General features: G+C 38.7%; 2 protein-coding genes and 1 long non-coding RNA gene across 4 annotated transcripts in view; 1 reads left to right on the top strand and 2 right to left on the bottom strand.

Annotated features, from left to right (window-relative positions):
• The window catches only part of LOC134320465 (gamma-aminobutyric acid receptor subunit rho-1-like), a 13,700-nt gene extending 7,165 nt beyond the window's left edge, over positions 1 to 6,535 (bottom strand). For both annotated transcript variants that reach the window (XM_063001858.1, XM_063001857.1), the window contains exons 1-3: positions 6,092 to 6,535; positions 622 to 672; positions 381 to 487 (exon numbers count right to left, since the gene is read on the bottom strand). In XM_063001858.1, the coding sequence (XP_062857928.1) occupies positions 381 to 487; positions 622 to 672; positions 6,092 to 6,195 (262 nt within the window). In that variant the 5' untranslated portion in view covers positions 6,196 to 6,535. The remainder of the gene's footprint in view (positions 1 to 380; positions 488 to 621; positions 673 to 6,091) is intronic.
• Positions 6,155 to 17,548, top strand: part of LOC134320470 (uncharacterized) — a 14,192-nt gene continuing 2,798 nt past the window's right edge. The window contains exon 1 of the long non-coding RNA XR_010013695.1: positions 6,155 to 6,240. This is a non-coding gene — a long non-coding RNA (uncharacterized LOC134320470). The remainder of the gene's footprint in view (positions 6,241 to 17,548) is intronic.
• The window catches only part of LOC134320469 (gamma-aminobutyric acid receptor subunit rho-2-like), a 27,622-nt gene continuing 25,991 nt past the window's right edge, over positions 15,918 to 17,548 (bottom strand). Inside the window, exon 9 of the mRNA XM_063001866.1 lies at positions 15,918 to 16,606. Within this exon, the coding sequence (XP_062857936.1) occupies positions 16,298 to 16,606 (309 nt within the window). The 3' untranslated portion in view covers positions 15,918 to 16,297. The remainder of the gene's footprint in view (positions 16,607 to 17,548) is intronic.

Here is a 17,548-nt window from a genome sequence, read left to right as displayed (position 1 = left end):
TTTAGCCACAGTATTGTTCTATCTTGGTTAAATATCTTTTACTTGGGTTCTTTTTTCATTTTTGTAGGTGTGTGGCTTCACCTCATGCTTAAGTAGCAAGGTGTGACCTGCTAATTTACACTCCTATTAATAATGAACGATTAAGCCGATTAATAATTATTAATTTATGATTTATTATCATTCATAGCTACAATGGTAAATCATGGCATTTAAATCATGTTAAAGTATCAGCTGCACCATAATGAAGAAATTCCTTTTTTCTTACTGCATGTTCCTGCTGTGACCAAGGCTTTTAAGTTACTACCTACCTAAAATTAAATCAGTCTCAAGATTTTTAAAAGAACAAACCCAATAAGATGGGAAGGAAATGAAAGTTTTACCTCCGAAGCCGGGCCGCATTGTAAAATCATGATCATCAATTCTCAGCAGGTTCTCGGATTTTGCTAATGAGCCTTTGGTGATGTCGAGGCTTCTTTTTAAAATGGGACTGCACACAATGAAAAAAGCATAAAACAATTTGAGCAAACATAATTACTCACAAAAACATTTTCAGATCATCTGGACCTTTGACAGAAGACTAGTCAGTTCAGCAGTGTTGGTCATATAGGGGTTTTGCATTACCTTCCTGACTTAAGAACTCTTCCCTCTGGTCTTGTAGCTTCTCTTCTGGATCTACAATGGGTTGAAATTCAAGTTAGTTCAAGATTGTGTGTAACAGGCTACCACATATAGCAAAAAATATGTGGACACTCTTTGTAATTATGATTTTTGGTGTTTCAACCACACTGAATTCTCATAGGTGTATATGGTATTAATGATATAAAATTAATTATAAGATTTATTATAAGGCAACATTTTGGAAAAGGCCATTCCTGTACCTCTGTGCAAAAGTCTAGATCTATTAGGACATAGTTTGACAGGCTTGGTGTTAAGGAACTTTGAAGGCTTATTGAGCACCTTTGAGAATGAAACGTTGATTGTGAACCAGACCCTAAGTGACTGACCTCACAGATGCACTTTTGACTGAAATAATTACACATGGGATCAGTGCTATTCCACTGCAAAAACACAGAAACAGAACATTGTTTGGTGCAAAAGTTCAAACCTCTTTTTCTCTGTTATGATCATCTCTTTCAACACTTTTCAGAAACACAGCTCTTTGTAGGTAAAGTCTTTCTGAGTTTATCTGACAGTTTATTTGATGTTTCATTGCTCTGCCTTTATTATCTACCCGAATTGTTGAAAGGAAGTTTTCAGAGGCTTGACAGCCTGTCACATTAAAAGACAGAAAGTCAAACTACGCAACAGCGAACAAAAGCTAGAAAAAAATCCAAATTTAACACAACCCGTGATTCACGTGGAAATGCATGACAGAAGTATTATTTGCTAAATTGGGCCACAAGTGCAAAAACACAATCAGTCAAGCTTAACACCAGATGTGACACCAGATGGCATTCAGATGTTTATTGCACTATAAAATCATTGAGGGTGACCCTCATTTTCAGTGCAGCCCAGCATTTACAGTTAAAAGAGATTAAAAAAGGCCGCTCAGGTGGCGCAGCGGTAAAAACACACGCTGGAACCAGAGCTGGGATCTTGAGTACATCGTATCGAATCTCAGTTCTGCCTGCCGACTAAGGCTGAGCGGCCACATGAACAACGATTGGCCTGTTGATCAGATACGGGCGGGACTAAGCCGGATTGGGTCTCTCTCTCATGACTGGTGCAATTACGACCTCTGCTGGCTGATTGATGGCGCCTGCACAGAGATGAGAAAAGAGTGCTCTCAGGGTGTGTCTCTCTGTACACAACACTGAGCTGCACTGCACTCGTCAAAGTGTAGGTGATAAGATGCATACGGCATGCTGCCCACGTGTCGGAGGGGGCGTGGGTTAGCTTCGTTCTCCTCAATCAGAGCGGGGATCGGCATTGGTGGAGAGGAAGCATGACGCAATCGGGCTACTGGACGCGCCAAAAAGGGAGAAAAAGGGGAGAAAATGCATAAAGAAAATATATAAAAAAAGAGAGATTATAAAATAGAATATGGTGAGGTTAAACTAAAATACATAGATCCACAAACAAACAGTGGCCAAGTTTAAGGCTCTTGTGACTAAAATAAAGTCATGTTTCAAAATATAGCAGAAAGCCCGGCCAGATTTTGGACTGACTACATATCAATGCCCATGAGTAACACCCTCCCTGGTTCCCCTCTTGCACTCTAATAATCCACATGCACTTTGTTTTGCTGTTCCTCCGCCCTGTCTATGTCCTTTGTATTTAATTTGTTAATGATTGTTGTCTACACCTGTTTCCCACTGTGTCTCTTTTTGTTCCTTTGTTCCAAGCCAAGTATTGCTCTTCCTAGATGCATACAAAACGTATCCTTACCATGTGTATTACAGAGTTCCTTGTATTGCCTAGTTCTGTTATCTTATCTTGTTTCAGTTCCGTGTATCCTATTCGTGTCGTTGTTTATCTTGGATTTTGATAATGGATTCTGTATTTAATAAACCGTTCACTGATCTTACGCACATGTCCTCCATCGACCCAGCGTCACACCATGGCTTTAGGTGTGTTTTAGTCTGCTGAACTGTTATTATATTGTATCATGTTGACAGGTTTTTCATACTATTCCACCCAGATTCAGGATTACATTTTTACTAAAGGTCTTAAAAGATATTGGCACTGTCACAATAAAGGTCACAGACGATTATGAAACCTGTGACATTTTTAAATCTACTCAAATCCACTGTCACAATACTGAGTTGAAGGAAAAGTCTAATCTGATCCAGCCAATGATGTTACGCAAGAATAGAATATGGTAAAGGTAATCAAGTTCAGAACAGTCCTTCTTCCCTAATGCTAGATTAACTGTTGTCTAAAAACTTGTGTCACCTCAGAATATGCTGCAGTCTAATCGGATTGGAAATAAAGTGGCATTACATCATTATTATTAAGGCAGTGGTAACAGCGATTAAGGTACTGAACTATTGTTCAGATGGTCACTGGTTCAAGCCCCAGCACCACCTAGTTGTCATCGTTGGGCCCTTGGGCAAGGCCCTTAACCCTTGATTGTCTGTATTCGGTCACAAATGTAAGGGGCATTGAATAAAAGACTATTTAATGCCATAACAGGCAATGGAAAGGGAAATGGAAATCAAACCTGCTGCATCTGACACAATCACACCAGCACTACAAACATTATCATGTCATGTCATAGTACTAACTACGTAGTACCAAAAGTATTTGGCCACACCTATGGCCATCATACAGCATTGATTCTTCATAGACAAAAATTGACAGCACAATTAGTCATACTGAAGAGCAATAAACTGTATATATATCAAGAGGAGATCTTAAAGAGCAACAACTGCTCAGCAACCAAAATTGTGTATGCCAAATATGTTTACAGAAGGTGGCGGCTAACTGCTGAATGTGTATTAACCAGTGGCTGCTGGTCTTTCAAAGAGTGGAAGCTCATTGTCGGCTAACATTATAAAATTTTTCAATTTATTTATACATAAATTCTGCCCTCCGTTCCTTTTCAAGAAAATGGCCTGTGATCCTATCGAAGAAATGGGTCGCAGTTTGTCTTTCGACTTCACTCGCAAAATCCGCGATGGGACTGAAGCTCCCAGTGATTAAGTGACGTGTAGCTCTCAAAATAGCTGTCAATCAAAACGGGATTCAGCCTTTCGACTGATCCTCCAATCATCTTGCAGAAGCTCCGCGTCCAGACCCGCCCACAGCTCCATTCACCCCCAGAGACGCTCAGCGTCCGGGGGCGGGACAGAATCGTGGCATTTATCCAAAGACCGGCGAGTTTCGAAGCAATGAAAAAAAACGTTCCATGCAGTCCCGTTGAAGTGACTGCCGTTGAAGTGCAAATGCACTGACGCTACGGGAATGTATGAGAAGTTAACAAAATCGAGTCAGTCGATTTGTGATAAGTAGCTGATTCTGAACGAACTCGTCTTCGAGATGAACGTGTTCTAACGCATTTGTAGTCAATGAAATGTTAACACAACTGTACATATTTCACCATTTAATTTTTGTCATTTTAGGGGAAGCTGAGCTTCCCTTGCAGTCTCAGAGAAATCGCCACTGGTATTAACAATATCTGCCAAACTGCCTATTAAAGCAGCATTACCATAAGAACGATTCTATACTTACAGTATATTGATGTTTATAGTATCAGAATACTTTGAAACTTTACAGCATTTATTAGTCAGACATAGAGTTTTGATATGTGACCCTTGAGACAGTTCTATTCCAAGTTAACTTGCATTTTGCACAGATGTCATGACTTATTGCACATCACACAGTGATGTGGAAATGAAGACAGACAGGATGTGAGGGCTTCTGCAGATCTCTAAACGAGGGAAAATATAAGACAAGATCTGCAGTGACAAACACTCAGAGAGCAACGTGCTGAGGGCACCAAAGATCTCAAAGCAGCGTCACTTAAAAGTGATAAAGGATGCACGTGTACAGTTTGCTATGTATGGCAGCAGTGTGTTTGTGTTTAAATACCCCTGGATAAGGGATCATTTCTTCTGTAACTGTATTTATAAAAACAACACTTAAAGAAATAGAGGTCACTAGAGATTCACTAGCCTTCCAAAGCTAGTTTAAATCTCAGCAGTGCTATCAGTGGGCCAGGCACGTAAAACCAGACACGTCACGTCCCTGACCAGAATAAAGCGGTTGATGAAAGTAAAAATAACACTTATATTGGCTTTTACCTTTGTTACATGGCATTCTAATTACTCATTAGTGATTATGATGAACTACAGCTGGTGACTTCTCCGTGCCCATAAAATGCTAGGCTAGTCTGACTTCACCCATTTGACAAGCAAAAAGTATTCTGAAGAACAAGAATATCACAAGAACAACGAAAAGCTTAGCATGCACCCCAAATCAACAGAAGCATGTTCTCAGGGCAGACGTTTCAAGGGATTTAAACCCAACAACACTGTAACTACTGTTGAGCATTGTGGTAGTAGTATATTAGTATTATAGCAGATGATAAATGGAATAATTAAAAGGAACATCAAAGCCTTTAAATCTTGGGTGTTCCAACCACACAGTGACCCAAAACAGGTTTTGGAAACCCTCATTTTGCTGAATGTAAATTGAAATATTTACAGCGATCCAGACCTTCTTCTCAGGGCAGCTGTAGCCTAGTGGTTAAGGTACTGGTCCAGCAATCCGAAGGTTGTCGGTTCATGCCTTACAACTCCCAGGTTGCCACTGTTGGGCCCTTGAGCAAGGCCCTTAACCCTCAATTGCTTAGATTGTATACTGTCGCTTTGGATGAAAGCATCTGCTAAATGCCGAAAATGTAAATGTTGTCTTACATGGAGGTCTGGCCTCAGAAATACTGCTTTGACTGAATTCCCACAGACACAGTCCAAAATCCTGATTATAAAACGGATAGTTCCGGTCCTAAAATCTGATTGGCTGAGCCGCGTTCGAAGCCGTTGTAAAATCCCCGATAAACGCACACCTAGGACCACCTCACATCATTCCATATTAATACGCCACTGAATAGAGAAAGTTAATGTTATTTTCGCCCTCACGTTGCCTAGCAACACTGTTAATCGGATTACCTTGCGTCGCGGAAGAATGCTTTATTGTAAGTTTATACACAATAAATACATTTATGAATTAAACATTGTAGTATTTATTATATTTTATGTTGACCGCCGTTTTATAAAAGCAATAAGCCACTCGAGACCGTGCATTACTGTTAAGATTTTAGCACGGGGAAAGAAGTTTTAGAAAAAACAAAAACGTCATCCCCGTGCTAAAATCACAGTAACGTACGGCCTCTCGTGGCTTATTGCTTTAGGAAATCCCTCCCTAAGGAGTGGAGGCTGTTTCAGCCACTCAGTGTTAATAATCATGGTTTTGTAATAGCATGTCCTATAAGCTCATTGTCAGGTGTCCACACACACAACAACATTATGTGAATGTATGTAATGAAAGTATATTAAACACACTCTGCTCACTGTATACAGGGCGTTAGTTTGTAGTTTTATACACATATGTAGTTCATAAAACTGTAAAACAAATAAGTAATTCATACCTGATCTGGTTGTATGTTTGCAGTCTGTGACCCCTCAGTCCAGCTGAAGAGCCGCGCGCGCTCAGCAGCCACACGCACAGCAGCACGAGCAGGCACGCGCGCATGTCGCCTCATTAAAGCGCGGGAAAATTCACCAACGGTCGCTAAAGGTGAGTATATTTATCTATAGAAAACTCCGCTAAAAGTTCAACTTTCATTCACTAATTATCAGATGTTTCGCCTTTATCTAGTGTGTTAAATATCCCAGAGAATCCAAGAACCTGTTAAATTGTACAAACCACGAACTAAATGCGGATTTAATCTCTAAATGTAACGATATTAACAGGTGTGTGTCGGGTCAGTCTGATGGCGTTCAGGATTAAGCTCCAGTGCATGGGACGTTTTTACACCGGCTCAGTCTCAAACCAATCCCCCCTCCCAACAGAAGAGCACTACGGAGGGTATGAGCTATGGCTTCTGTGCTCCTTTCTCTATAGGTTTAATAGAGATTTATTGAGGATTAACGACTGAGCTGTCAAGGGTAAAAGGTGAAACATATATTGTATTATATAATATTATTACAGAGGATAATAGTATGGAAGCATGTTGCTGCCACCAAGAGAACAAACATTTTGTCAACATTGTCAACATTCTGGCTTTTAAAATCTTCATGTTCAAAGTATAAATTTTAAGACCTAATAACTCCACATGATATACACACTACACTAAATGGACAAAAGCTTTGGGACATCTCTTTCAATTTTTTTAATTTATGCTTCAGTCAACAATTTCTAACTGGTGCAATAAATTCATTCTACAGTATAAAGAAAATTTTACAGCAACCATTTAGGGAAGGTCCTGTCCTGTTCCAGCATTACTGTACCTCTCAAGTTTCAAGTTCAAGTTTCAAGTTTTAAGTTTATTTGTCATTTGTACAAATGTTAGCAGCAATTGTACATTGAAATGTGTGTTGGGAGGCTCGGGAACTCTACAAATATGCTAGCATAATACAAAAAATACAGTATAATACAATATAATAAACAGGCTTATATATGTATATAAAATATAAACAAGAAAAAGAAAAATTTACATTTACATTTTCAGCATTTAGCAGACGCTCTTATCCAGAGCGACTTACAGAAGTGCTTCCAAAGTGAACATTTCATTTCTCAAGTTTTAGTAAAAACTTTGGTTAGAACCAAATTGTTTTTTTTTTTTTTTTTTTTTTTTGGAAATGGAAAAGGATGGAACAAGATGTTAGTAAATAAGTACAAGTCAGCTTAAGTGCTTCATAAAAAGGTGGGTTTTTAATCGCTTTTTAAAGACAGCAAGAGACTCAGATGTTCGGACAGACAGAGGAAGTTCATTCCACCACTTGGGCGCTAGAACAGAGAAGAGCCTTGATGCTTGTCTTCCTTTAGTCCTGGATGGAGGCTCAAGTCGAGCGAGACTGGTGGCTCGGAGGTTGCGTGGTACAGAGCGGGGTTTGATTAGACCACAAAGGTAGCTTGGGGCTGGTCCATTTTTGGCTTTGTAGGCGAGCGTCAGTGTTTTAAACTGAATGCGGGCAGCTACAGGAAGCCAGTGAAAAATATATATAAGATGTATAAGAAATTGCAGTAAATTACTCTGCGCACAAAGCAAAGTCTATAAAGACAGGAAGAAAAGCTTGGTTTAAAAAACAACTCCACTGAACCACTTTGGAATGAACTGGAACATCAGTTGAAGCTTTCTTGACCAACATCAGTGCCTAGTTTTATAAATGCTGTTTTGACTGAATGGGCACATTCTTAAAAGTCTTATAGGAAGCCTAAAGAGTGGCTGTTGTTATAGCTGAAAAGATCACATAGGTCACTCTATTTTAATACCATTTGTATTTGATATGGGACGTCCAACAAGCTCATGGCCAGGTGTCCACATACTTTTTGTCATATGTATATTTTAAGATACAATAGTCTTTTTTTCTCATTTGCCCTAGTTAAAACTAAATAAAATGAACCATTAACACTTACTAAAACCTCAGTCAATGTGTCAGCTATAAAAAAAAATCTGGTAGTTTCTGTAAAACTGTTAATAATAAAATAATCTGCCCTTTTTAGCAATGTTTTCTGTAATCTAATTATTTTCTATTGCTGCAATATTATGCATTCTACAGTTAAGATATGATTTAGTTCAGAATTACTTGAGTTGTATGGATACCAAACCACACACTACTCATTTCACCCATTTCACTCTAATGTCCAAATATAGTTTTCATGAAATATCTTCTGCTCACAGAGTCTATCAGCAGGTTTCATTTTAATCTCACTGATTAAAACACTGCAAATCTGACTTCTCAACACCACTGACCCTTCAGGACTGAGTAGCTTGGTCTATAAAGCACAATTAGATGCATTATCCATTGTTTAATGGAGATACAAACAGTCCTGCTCTCTTGAACACAGTCCCTTTGCTGCGGTCATTTAACCTGAGCAGCATTATACCTGAGGCCATTGGCAAACTGTCCGCGGAAGTGCTTTTTTTGTAATTTCATGTTTAATGATGTGAATAAATTCCATGTGGCATTATGCAATGAAGAGGGCAATTACTTTTCGGAGCACTGTGTAAATACATAAACTCACTGAGCATTTTATTAGGTACACCTATTTTACATATACATTAATTGATATTGATTCATACAATAGCGTATGTACACTGTGAGTCAAAAAGGGACCTCTGTACCTCTGTACCTCTGTACCTTTGCCCATAGCTTGAATGTTGGTCAGTTGTTGTTTTTTTAACATTCTTTCACATAAACATTGTTTTTCTAATCTTGCAATTGCAAAAACATCTAAACAATGTCAAATTTTATCATAAATTGACATCTATTGTTCACAGAGTGGTCATGTATCAATAATATAAAAATTATTGTGAAAATTATAATTTCACAAGGTATTTGAATTACTTTGTTGCAAACTTAATTCTGAATGCAACAGTAAAACATTTTAAACAATTGACCAACCCCCGCTGGGATTTAAAGTGGGATAAAACAATAACATCTGGTCACTGGGGTACAGGAATGCAAAAAAGTGTACAGAGCAACCGATAAGCTACAGTTAGTAATTGTATACTCATAAAGTTCAGCTGTATGGTTTGTCTGTAATTACTTGTTAGTACCAGCAAGAACTTTGGCAATTTTAATTGTGCTGGAAACCTTTTTTTAGGGGTCAGGTTGTATTCCTCATAGTAGTGTATAAATCATTAACTAAATTTTTTTCTGTCACATCATCTACCACACAAACACGCCCATGCACACACTTATTCTGATGTATTACGTGACACTGTGTACCCACTAGCAAGATATACAGCCTACAGCAAGTACACACACAAACACAGTGGCTTGATCTGATGTATTATGTGACACTGTGTTCCCAAAGCAAAAAAGTACAAAGTACAACATGGATCCTTCGAGCTTTCATTTTTTTTTCATTATCATGCACCGAAGCATTTGACTAGGCTGGTGCCCAAGGGTCCTAAAATCTTTACAAATGAAAGATTTTGATGGAGATTTAAATAGACTGGATCACTGTTCAGGGTGTACAAGTGCCTTGCACTCAGTATTTTCGAGTAGCACCTGACCCATTGAGACACTGTCTTGTTTATATATGTTTATATTCATCTAGCTGGAGCTCAGTGAATCAGTGGTCAGTCTGCTGCCTTTGCATCCACATAAGCCTTTAGATAGAGCTATTTGACTGATAAGACCTAGTAGTGTTGGTTTGTTTAATGATATGAAACATCAATATGACCAATATATGGCCAAAAGTATCTGTGCCTAATTAATCAAAAGATCATTTTTATGGCTGGGCACTGATCAAGAAAGCCGGTTCATTCCAAAGTTGTTCAGTGGGGCTGAGGTCAGAGTTCTGTGCAGGCCACTGGAGTGTCTTTGAAACAAGCTTTTCTTCACGTCTTTTTAGACCTTGCTTTGTGCACATGGGCACAGTCATGCTGGAACAGCAAAGCGCCTTCCCTAAACTGTTGCAGCAAAGTTGGAAGCATATCATTTCCTTTATATAACTGGTTTATTATACCTGTTAGCAATTGTTGTTGCTAAAACACATACACTCAATAGTTAGAAGCGGAGTTCAAGAACATCGACCCCTGTAAGGCAACACTGTGAGGTAACTGTGCTTCCCACTGCGCCACAGTGCTGCTTGCTATTCAATTAGCAGATTTTTTTTTATCTGCCGAATAGACAAATGCTAAAATATGCTGTGAATGGAAATTAAAGCCTGAATCATGCTTCCATTTGAAAGCATGTCATGCAAAGCATTAAAATGGTCAAATGCCTGAATGAATGAATAAATTAATAAGTTTCGCAGTAGTTTACCTGTATGAATCCTAACGATATATCAGTTTAACATTTATTGACCATTGATTATGGTCTCATCTTAAAAACCTTGCAGTGTGATGTCCTGTGTACACAGAACATCAGATTATACGCCCACCCCCCTTACAGAGCCTTTCCATCACTTTACTATGTCTTTTTTCTTTCTTTTCCTAATGCAATTTTCCTTTACTGACACTTTCTGCTATAACATTTATAACCAAGCATACACTTTGGCCCTCAGGTCTGTTTTTTGATTTCAGCTAATTCACTGCCAAATGTTTCTCCTTCATTCTTTTTCCTGCGTTTAACCCCCCTCCCCCCTCTTTCCAATTTTCTGTAATGCTGCATGTACACCAAATTAATCTGGATTTGGTGGGTAGTGTTGGATGGTGAGCCAGCCTCTTTGGGTTACATAACCCTTTATCTCGTCCTGCTCGTATCGCTTCATTTAGTGCTTAATCTGCACTAAGCAGCTGTCTGCTAACTGACAGAACAAGGCTTGAGAGTTTAAACATCCAGCAGTAAAGATAATGCACAAAGATGAAAAACAATTGTTCAGCGTTCTTATTAAGCAATTTGTGGTTAAGTCTTTTGTTAAAATGCTTGTTTTGGTCACACTGAAATAAATAAAGTGCAGATAAAGCAGAGATCTGTTACGCTAGCTCACCACCACCGAGATCTGATCTAAATCTAAGCGAATCAGTCAGCCGACCGGGCGCTACAGGCATGATTCCTTGAATCAATGTCTGAAGGGGGGATTGGCCAAAGCCCTGCAATTTTCAGGGTCTTACTGCCTTGTGCCTGGGGTTTTCTGGTGAAACCAGACCTGCTTCATTAAGATTAAATTGATGAAAATGATTATTCATTAATAATAGTGATAATAATATTGTCACCATTATTGTCAATAATAGACGGCACAGTGGCTTGGTGGGTAGCACTGTCACCTCACAGTAAGAAGGTCCTGGGTTTGATTCCCAGGTGGAGCGGTTCGAGTCTGTGTGGAGTTTGCATGGGTTTCCTCCGAGAGGAGGTGGAGTTACTAAAGTCCCCCATGGTGTGTGTGTGTGTGTGTGTGTGTGTTTGTCTGCCCTGTGATGGACTGGTGGCCTGTCCAGGGTGTTTCCTGCCTTTCACTCAATTAATTGGACCCACTGCAACTATGAATTGGATAAAGAGGTAGTAAAACAGACGATGAATGAATGAATAAATATTATTAATAATTCATTCACTCACTCAGTTCAAAATTGAGTAAACCTATGAATGTTTTTTGGGAAGAAACCTGCGTGTCAAACTTCACATAGATAATTAGTTGCGGTCCCATCTATTTTTTGACACTGCACCATCCCAAGCACCCTATATTAATGATATAATAATAATTATTATTATAAAGAAGAAAAACAACAACACTATTTACCATTAGTGCAGCCAGTCCAACTCCTAGCATAAAAAAAAGTGGGTGTATCTGATGCTCTGTGTATACTGTCTTGCATCCAGATGGCCCAAGATAGGCTCTGGGCTCATCATGACGCTGATCAGGACAAAGTGTTCGTTTGGAGAAATTGCAGAGCTGTAGTTTAGTATTTTTTCTCCTAAACTAAGCTTTGATTTCTGCAGTGCCCACAGTCTTGGCTCTTTCACCAGATTAGCTTTTCTGATGAAATTCTTAACTTGTTTTAAAAGCTCCACAGACTTTATTTCAATTAGAGCCAAACACGTCAAAAATTCTACAAATGCAACCCTGGTCAAAAGAAGTCTGCAACGTTTTTGCTAAATTAAAAAAGAAATGGAATTTTTTTAGAATTAGTTAGCCATAGCAACACTTTAAACGATTTAAAATGTTCTTTGGAGCTTAATGGCACTTTAAAATGTATGCATTGGAGTAGAAGAAACACAAAAATGTTCAGTGTGGACCTTTTCCAGCTCCAGAATAACCAATACAGAATGGTTAATCATTTAAAAACCTGCACTTCTATTTGTTTTTTAGTAAAACTGTCCCACACACACACACCATTTATTTATTAACATCATGTTTTACACTTTAGTTACTTTCATGACAGAACTGGTTAGTAAATCAGTTCATTATTTCATCAGACTCATCAGTTAAAGTTCATCGTTAAACACCATCATCATTTTTTATCTAAAATTCACTTCACTTGCATGTCTTTGGACTGTGGGAGAAAACCAGAACTCCTGGAGGAAACCCACACAGACACGGGGAGAACATGCAAACTCCATACAAAAAGGACTTGGAATGCTCTATTTGGGATTCGAACCCAGGTCCTTCTCGCTGTGAGGCGACAGTGCTACCCACCGAGCCACAATGCAGCCCCCCCACCTACCAAAAAACTTCCCAACGACTCAACCTTGAGAAAATCTTATTACCTTTGTCTTGCAGGCTTTACCGTCTTCCTTCTAATTTAACATTTAGTCATGTACCCAAACAGCTACAGTGAAATACACCATCTCAGTCTGCCAAGAGACCATTCCTCATCCACTGTGTAAACACTGCGACTCCACGACTCTTCTGAGAAGAATATAATATGATTTGTTTGTCTACGAGATGAACTTTTCTTGCAATGTTTTCTCAAACATAAATCACTGACTTAAATTTACGTGTGTGTGAAACAAAGATCCTTGAGAAAACAAACAGAACGGACAAGACAAAAAGGTTATATTTGTGAGGTGTTCGAAGCCGCAATAACAATTTCAGTTTTAGTGTGGAAAGACACGGTGTATCCGCTGAGGTTTAATGCTGTATAGCTACTATAAACGCACACAATACCCACAGATTGAGAATCTAATTATCATACATACAGCCAGCCACAAAAATATTGGAATGCATAAAATGGTTATGAAATAATGTCTAGCGTATAAGTTAGATATACATTTTTAAACAAACCCTTTGTGGCAATTATTTGCAGTCATAAAAAATCAGTGTAAACAAAATGCAAGTGAAGCATTTATTTTTTATATTTGAATTTTCCTTAGTGTTGACCTTTAGATATCACAAAGTTAATTTAAATATAGCTATTTTTTTCTTGTAGTTGCTTCTGTTAGGCTGATCATTCATTCCAATATTCGATTTGGCACAGTTTTCAGGTCGGATGCCCTTCCTGATGCACCATTCTTTTTATTCAGGCTTAGGAGTAGGGGTGCACTCATATGTGCCCCTTCTAATGGCTAGGTTCACATAACGCCAAACGCCTTCTGTATCTGTATCAGGAACCAGAAGTTTGGTTCTGACCAATACGCCATATAAGCTAAGGTATATTACAGCTACCAGAATGTACTGTTAATGCAGTAATAAAGAAGTTTAAAACAATTAAAGCTGTAATAAATCTGCCTGGAAAGGTACACAAGTACTCCCAACACACATACTGTATATACACAAAGTAAAGATAGTTGGATAGATTTATGAATGAAGAGTGCGTTTAGATTTCTTGCTCTGGATTCTTCAATCCCATCGAGCACTAGAGGAAAAGACTTGTTTTCCCCTTTTTTCCTCAATTCAGTCATTTCCAATTCGCCACAGCAAATCTTGTGCTGCATGCATTACGCCCACGCTGGCCAAGAAGGATGGCACTAGTAATGGCGCTGAAAGTGATGGAGCTTTGACACATACTCCATTGCTTATGCCAGTGGGACCACTGAAACGCAAACTGGGGTCCTGAGCACCCAAAAAAGTTAACATTCTTGTAATATATTATATTCTTGTAATAAATTAAATGTTCTTAAAGTTTACATTTCTCTTATATTCAGTGTGAGATGAAACTAATTAACCTAATGAAGAAATGTTTCCACTGATAAGCTTTCTAATACATCTTTACCAAAATGCCAATCAGTCGAAAACAAATGTACGGCTCAAAACAACCAGAAAAGACATAAAATCTTTATTTTGGATTTAAAAAACCCAGTCATTTACAGAAACACATTTATTCACAACATTTTCTCACAACATGCATTTCACTTTCAACAGAATTGATTCCTACTCATATTTTTGCTGTTTCTATATATATAAATAAAAAAGGAGTGTACATTCGTTAGAGCTTAATGCAGTTCGTTTTAGACCATGATCTGAGGTCTGAGGATATGGGTTGTTGAGCATGTTGGGTAACCAGGCAGAAGAGATGCCCCGGGCAGTATGGGTAAATTGTGCATCTGACCCGAATGGCCATTTTGTTCCACAGCAGAGTTCCACACACATACCTCGATTTAGAGACATGAAAAGGAAGTAACTTTTTTGGACTACACTAGCTAAAGGTAGCTGAGACTTAAATTATTAGTGTAAATACTTTTGTTTTGCCTTTATCTACAACTGCATATAAAGTTTTCATTATTATAATTATATAATCTGCACAACAAAGTGAGTACAAATCTTTAATAGTGGAAACATTATCAGGACTTCACTTTTTGTCTGATGATCCATGTTCTCCCAGTACTATTTCACAATATTCCTGTATGCTCAGCTTTCTCTGGCCTCCAGGCTCCCCATAAATGTTTGAAGGGGTTTAGTTCAGGAGATTGTGAAGAAAAACCCTAGACAGGCAGCACTCCTGATCATCTACTATTTGTTCTTTACACAGTAGCTGCAAAAGCTTAGAGGTTTGAGATTTGTAATGCAAAATGTATTCAATTTAATAAAAATGCAAAATAGAAGCATATACACTAGTGGTCTCAGACTTCTGGCCCCTGTGCATATTTAACATGGTTGATGTATTAAATTAACTAGTTTACAGCATTGTCTCTGTATATCAATGCTCATCAGTATACATATTATATCATGTAACATATATATTATATATGCTAATATGTGGATGGGAGGCAAAACATCTTCCAAATGTTTAGTAGGTTTTTATAAAGAAAAAAATACTGAGCCCTACTTCCCCAGAATCACTGGATGCAAAGCAATCCATCCAGACATAGCCAGTCATCGTCCAATAGCACTGCTGGGGATTTGAACCCTGCTTTCCAGTAGTAGTATGCAAGTGTAATTTACTACTCTGCCACCCGTGCAGATAAACAATGTAAAATTTTACATTTGTATTAAACACATTTTGACAAATCATAGTATTTGCCTTCACCCGCACTGACTGTTGGATTGCTTGCAAGTCATTGTTAATAATGTTGCTGATTAAAAATGTAATTTAGATTCATGTACAGCTGACACTTGATTCCAGTTGACAGCAAACTCAGTGCACAAACACCAAATCAAATGAGGGGTAACCAGCCGTATAAATGCTGGACAAATAATCTAGAAATCCATTCTACTGTCCACATTGTAATTAGTGTTACTGCTCATAAAGATCCTTGGACCTTCCTGATTTCACTCGTTAAATGCTGGTATAGTGGAATGGAGGTAAATCTGTGTTTACTTTTTCAGTTACGAGGTTTAAAATACAGTGCTGACTGCATGCATTTAGCATAAAGCATCCATTTCAAAATGAGAGTCTGATCAGAGATGAAACGGTCACTGATCTGGCATGATGTCATTTATTTAGATGAGAAAATAACCGAGCCAGGGCGAGCCAGGCTGATTTAAATCCCACTCAGCAGCTCAGAGAGTCTGTAATAGCTATCTGGCTTTTAGTGAGTGTCTCATGTCGACATCAATCTGAATCTGTGCAGCACTGGGTGATGTCTGAGAAGACTAACATCCTATTACCATGTCAAGAGTTTAAAAATGTTGATCCAAAATCACTTTGCTTCTCTGTAATGTAAAGTACATCCAGATATTCAGGACCGAAATGGTATTTCCGGCTGAAATCAGTCATTCTTGATTCACCATAGCCTCCAGCTCACTCACTCACACCAAAAGATGCAAAACTGTCTACAGTGATGGTTCCATCTATGACAAATCAGCAGTAGACTGACCAGTAGATGAGGTTAAAGAAGATGTAGGCCCCAGGAAATATCATGCGCGAGTACGTATCGATAGCGTGAGTGCTATGGATGATACGAAAGCCGCGCAAACCCTTTTTCTTGTTGCCTGTGGACTCATTGTCGATGGCGAGGTGCACCACCATGCGCTCGTGCTTCTCAGGAGGCTCGTCTGTGCCCACAGGCGCACGGCTGTAACCCGCCAGGCTGTTGCTGTCCGCTTCGCTGTACGTCCCGTCCACCATCATGCTCTTGCCTTGGGACAGGCCACACGTACATGGCAAGGCCTGATAAGGGAAAGGGACAAAGGACAAACACATGTCCTCAGAGCCTCAGCTGGTTTAATTTAGATTGTCTGTTCAGGTGAGATTTAAACCATATTCAGGATGAATGCTTTGATGTTCTTGCCTTAACATATAGATGAAAACATCCTTAAAAGAGCCAGACTGCCTGTCCTTTACAAGTGTATATCACTTTTTGCCTTCAGCTGTAAATATCAAACAGGGAGTCAATTCGGATTAACCAAAGCATTAGGCTGCATTCACATGATAAGCGACTTGTGCTTCGTTTGCCGTGAGGCTGAATGCATTTTGCCGCTTACGGCTGCGTTTACACCTGATTTGCGGACATACCGCTTTCTGCTGGCTGCGCCACTAACAGCAAGCTGACTGACAGTATTGACGGTTTATTAACATGCATTTTTGTATGAGATGTACTATAGTATAAAACTTTCTCGTCATTCGGAGATGTGAGATGAAAAAAAAGGATGTGGATTCATTAAACATTATTGTTTCAGTTAAGAGGTGAAATAAATATAATTTAAGAGCTACAAAGCACGAAGAACACAATTCTATGTTGAATGCAACAGCTAAGAGTTTTGTGAAACAGTGAGAATCAGTTTCTCTCATGTCTTCGCTTCAAATTACATAATATAGATAATTTGTCTCACAGTTAATGTTGAATCAGAGTGAACTGATTGGTGGAATTCATGGCACAGCCAGCGGAAAACCGGTTTTGCTGCGTATCACATAATTGCTGCCCGATGCTTTGAATTGCATGCTGGACATTTATCGGAAAGCTGTTTTTTTATCTATAATAACCTAAATCGTAAATGCAAACAAAGAAAAAGTCTCACGCCTGTCCAACTAACACAACCTGATTTTTACATTAAATCAAATGTCATCAGATTTGGTGCATTTTTTTATTTTGTAATATATAACTGTACAATA

Source organism: Trichomycterus rosablanca, chromosome 9 (assembly GCF_030014385.1).
Source record: "Trichomycterus rosablanca isolate fTriRos1 chromosome 9, fTriRos1.hap1, whole genome shotgun sequence".
Taxonomy (NCBI): domain Eukaryota; kingdom Metazoa; phylum Chordata; class Actinopteri; order Siluriformes; family Trichomycteridae; genus Trichomycterus; species Trichomycterus rosablanca.
This window is presented reverse-complemented; position numbering and strand designations above follow the sequence as displayed.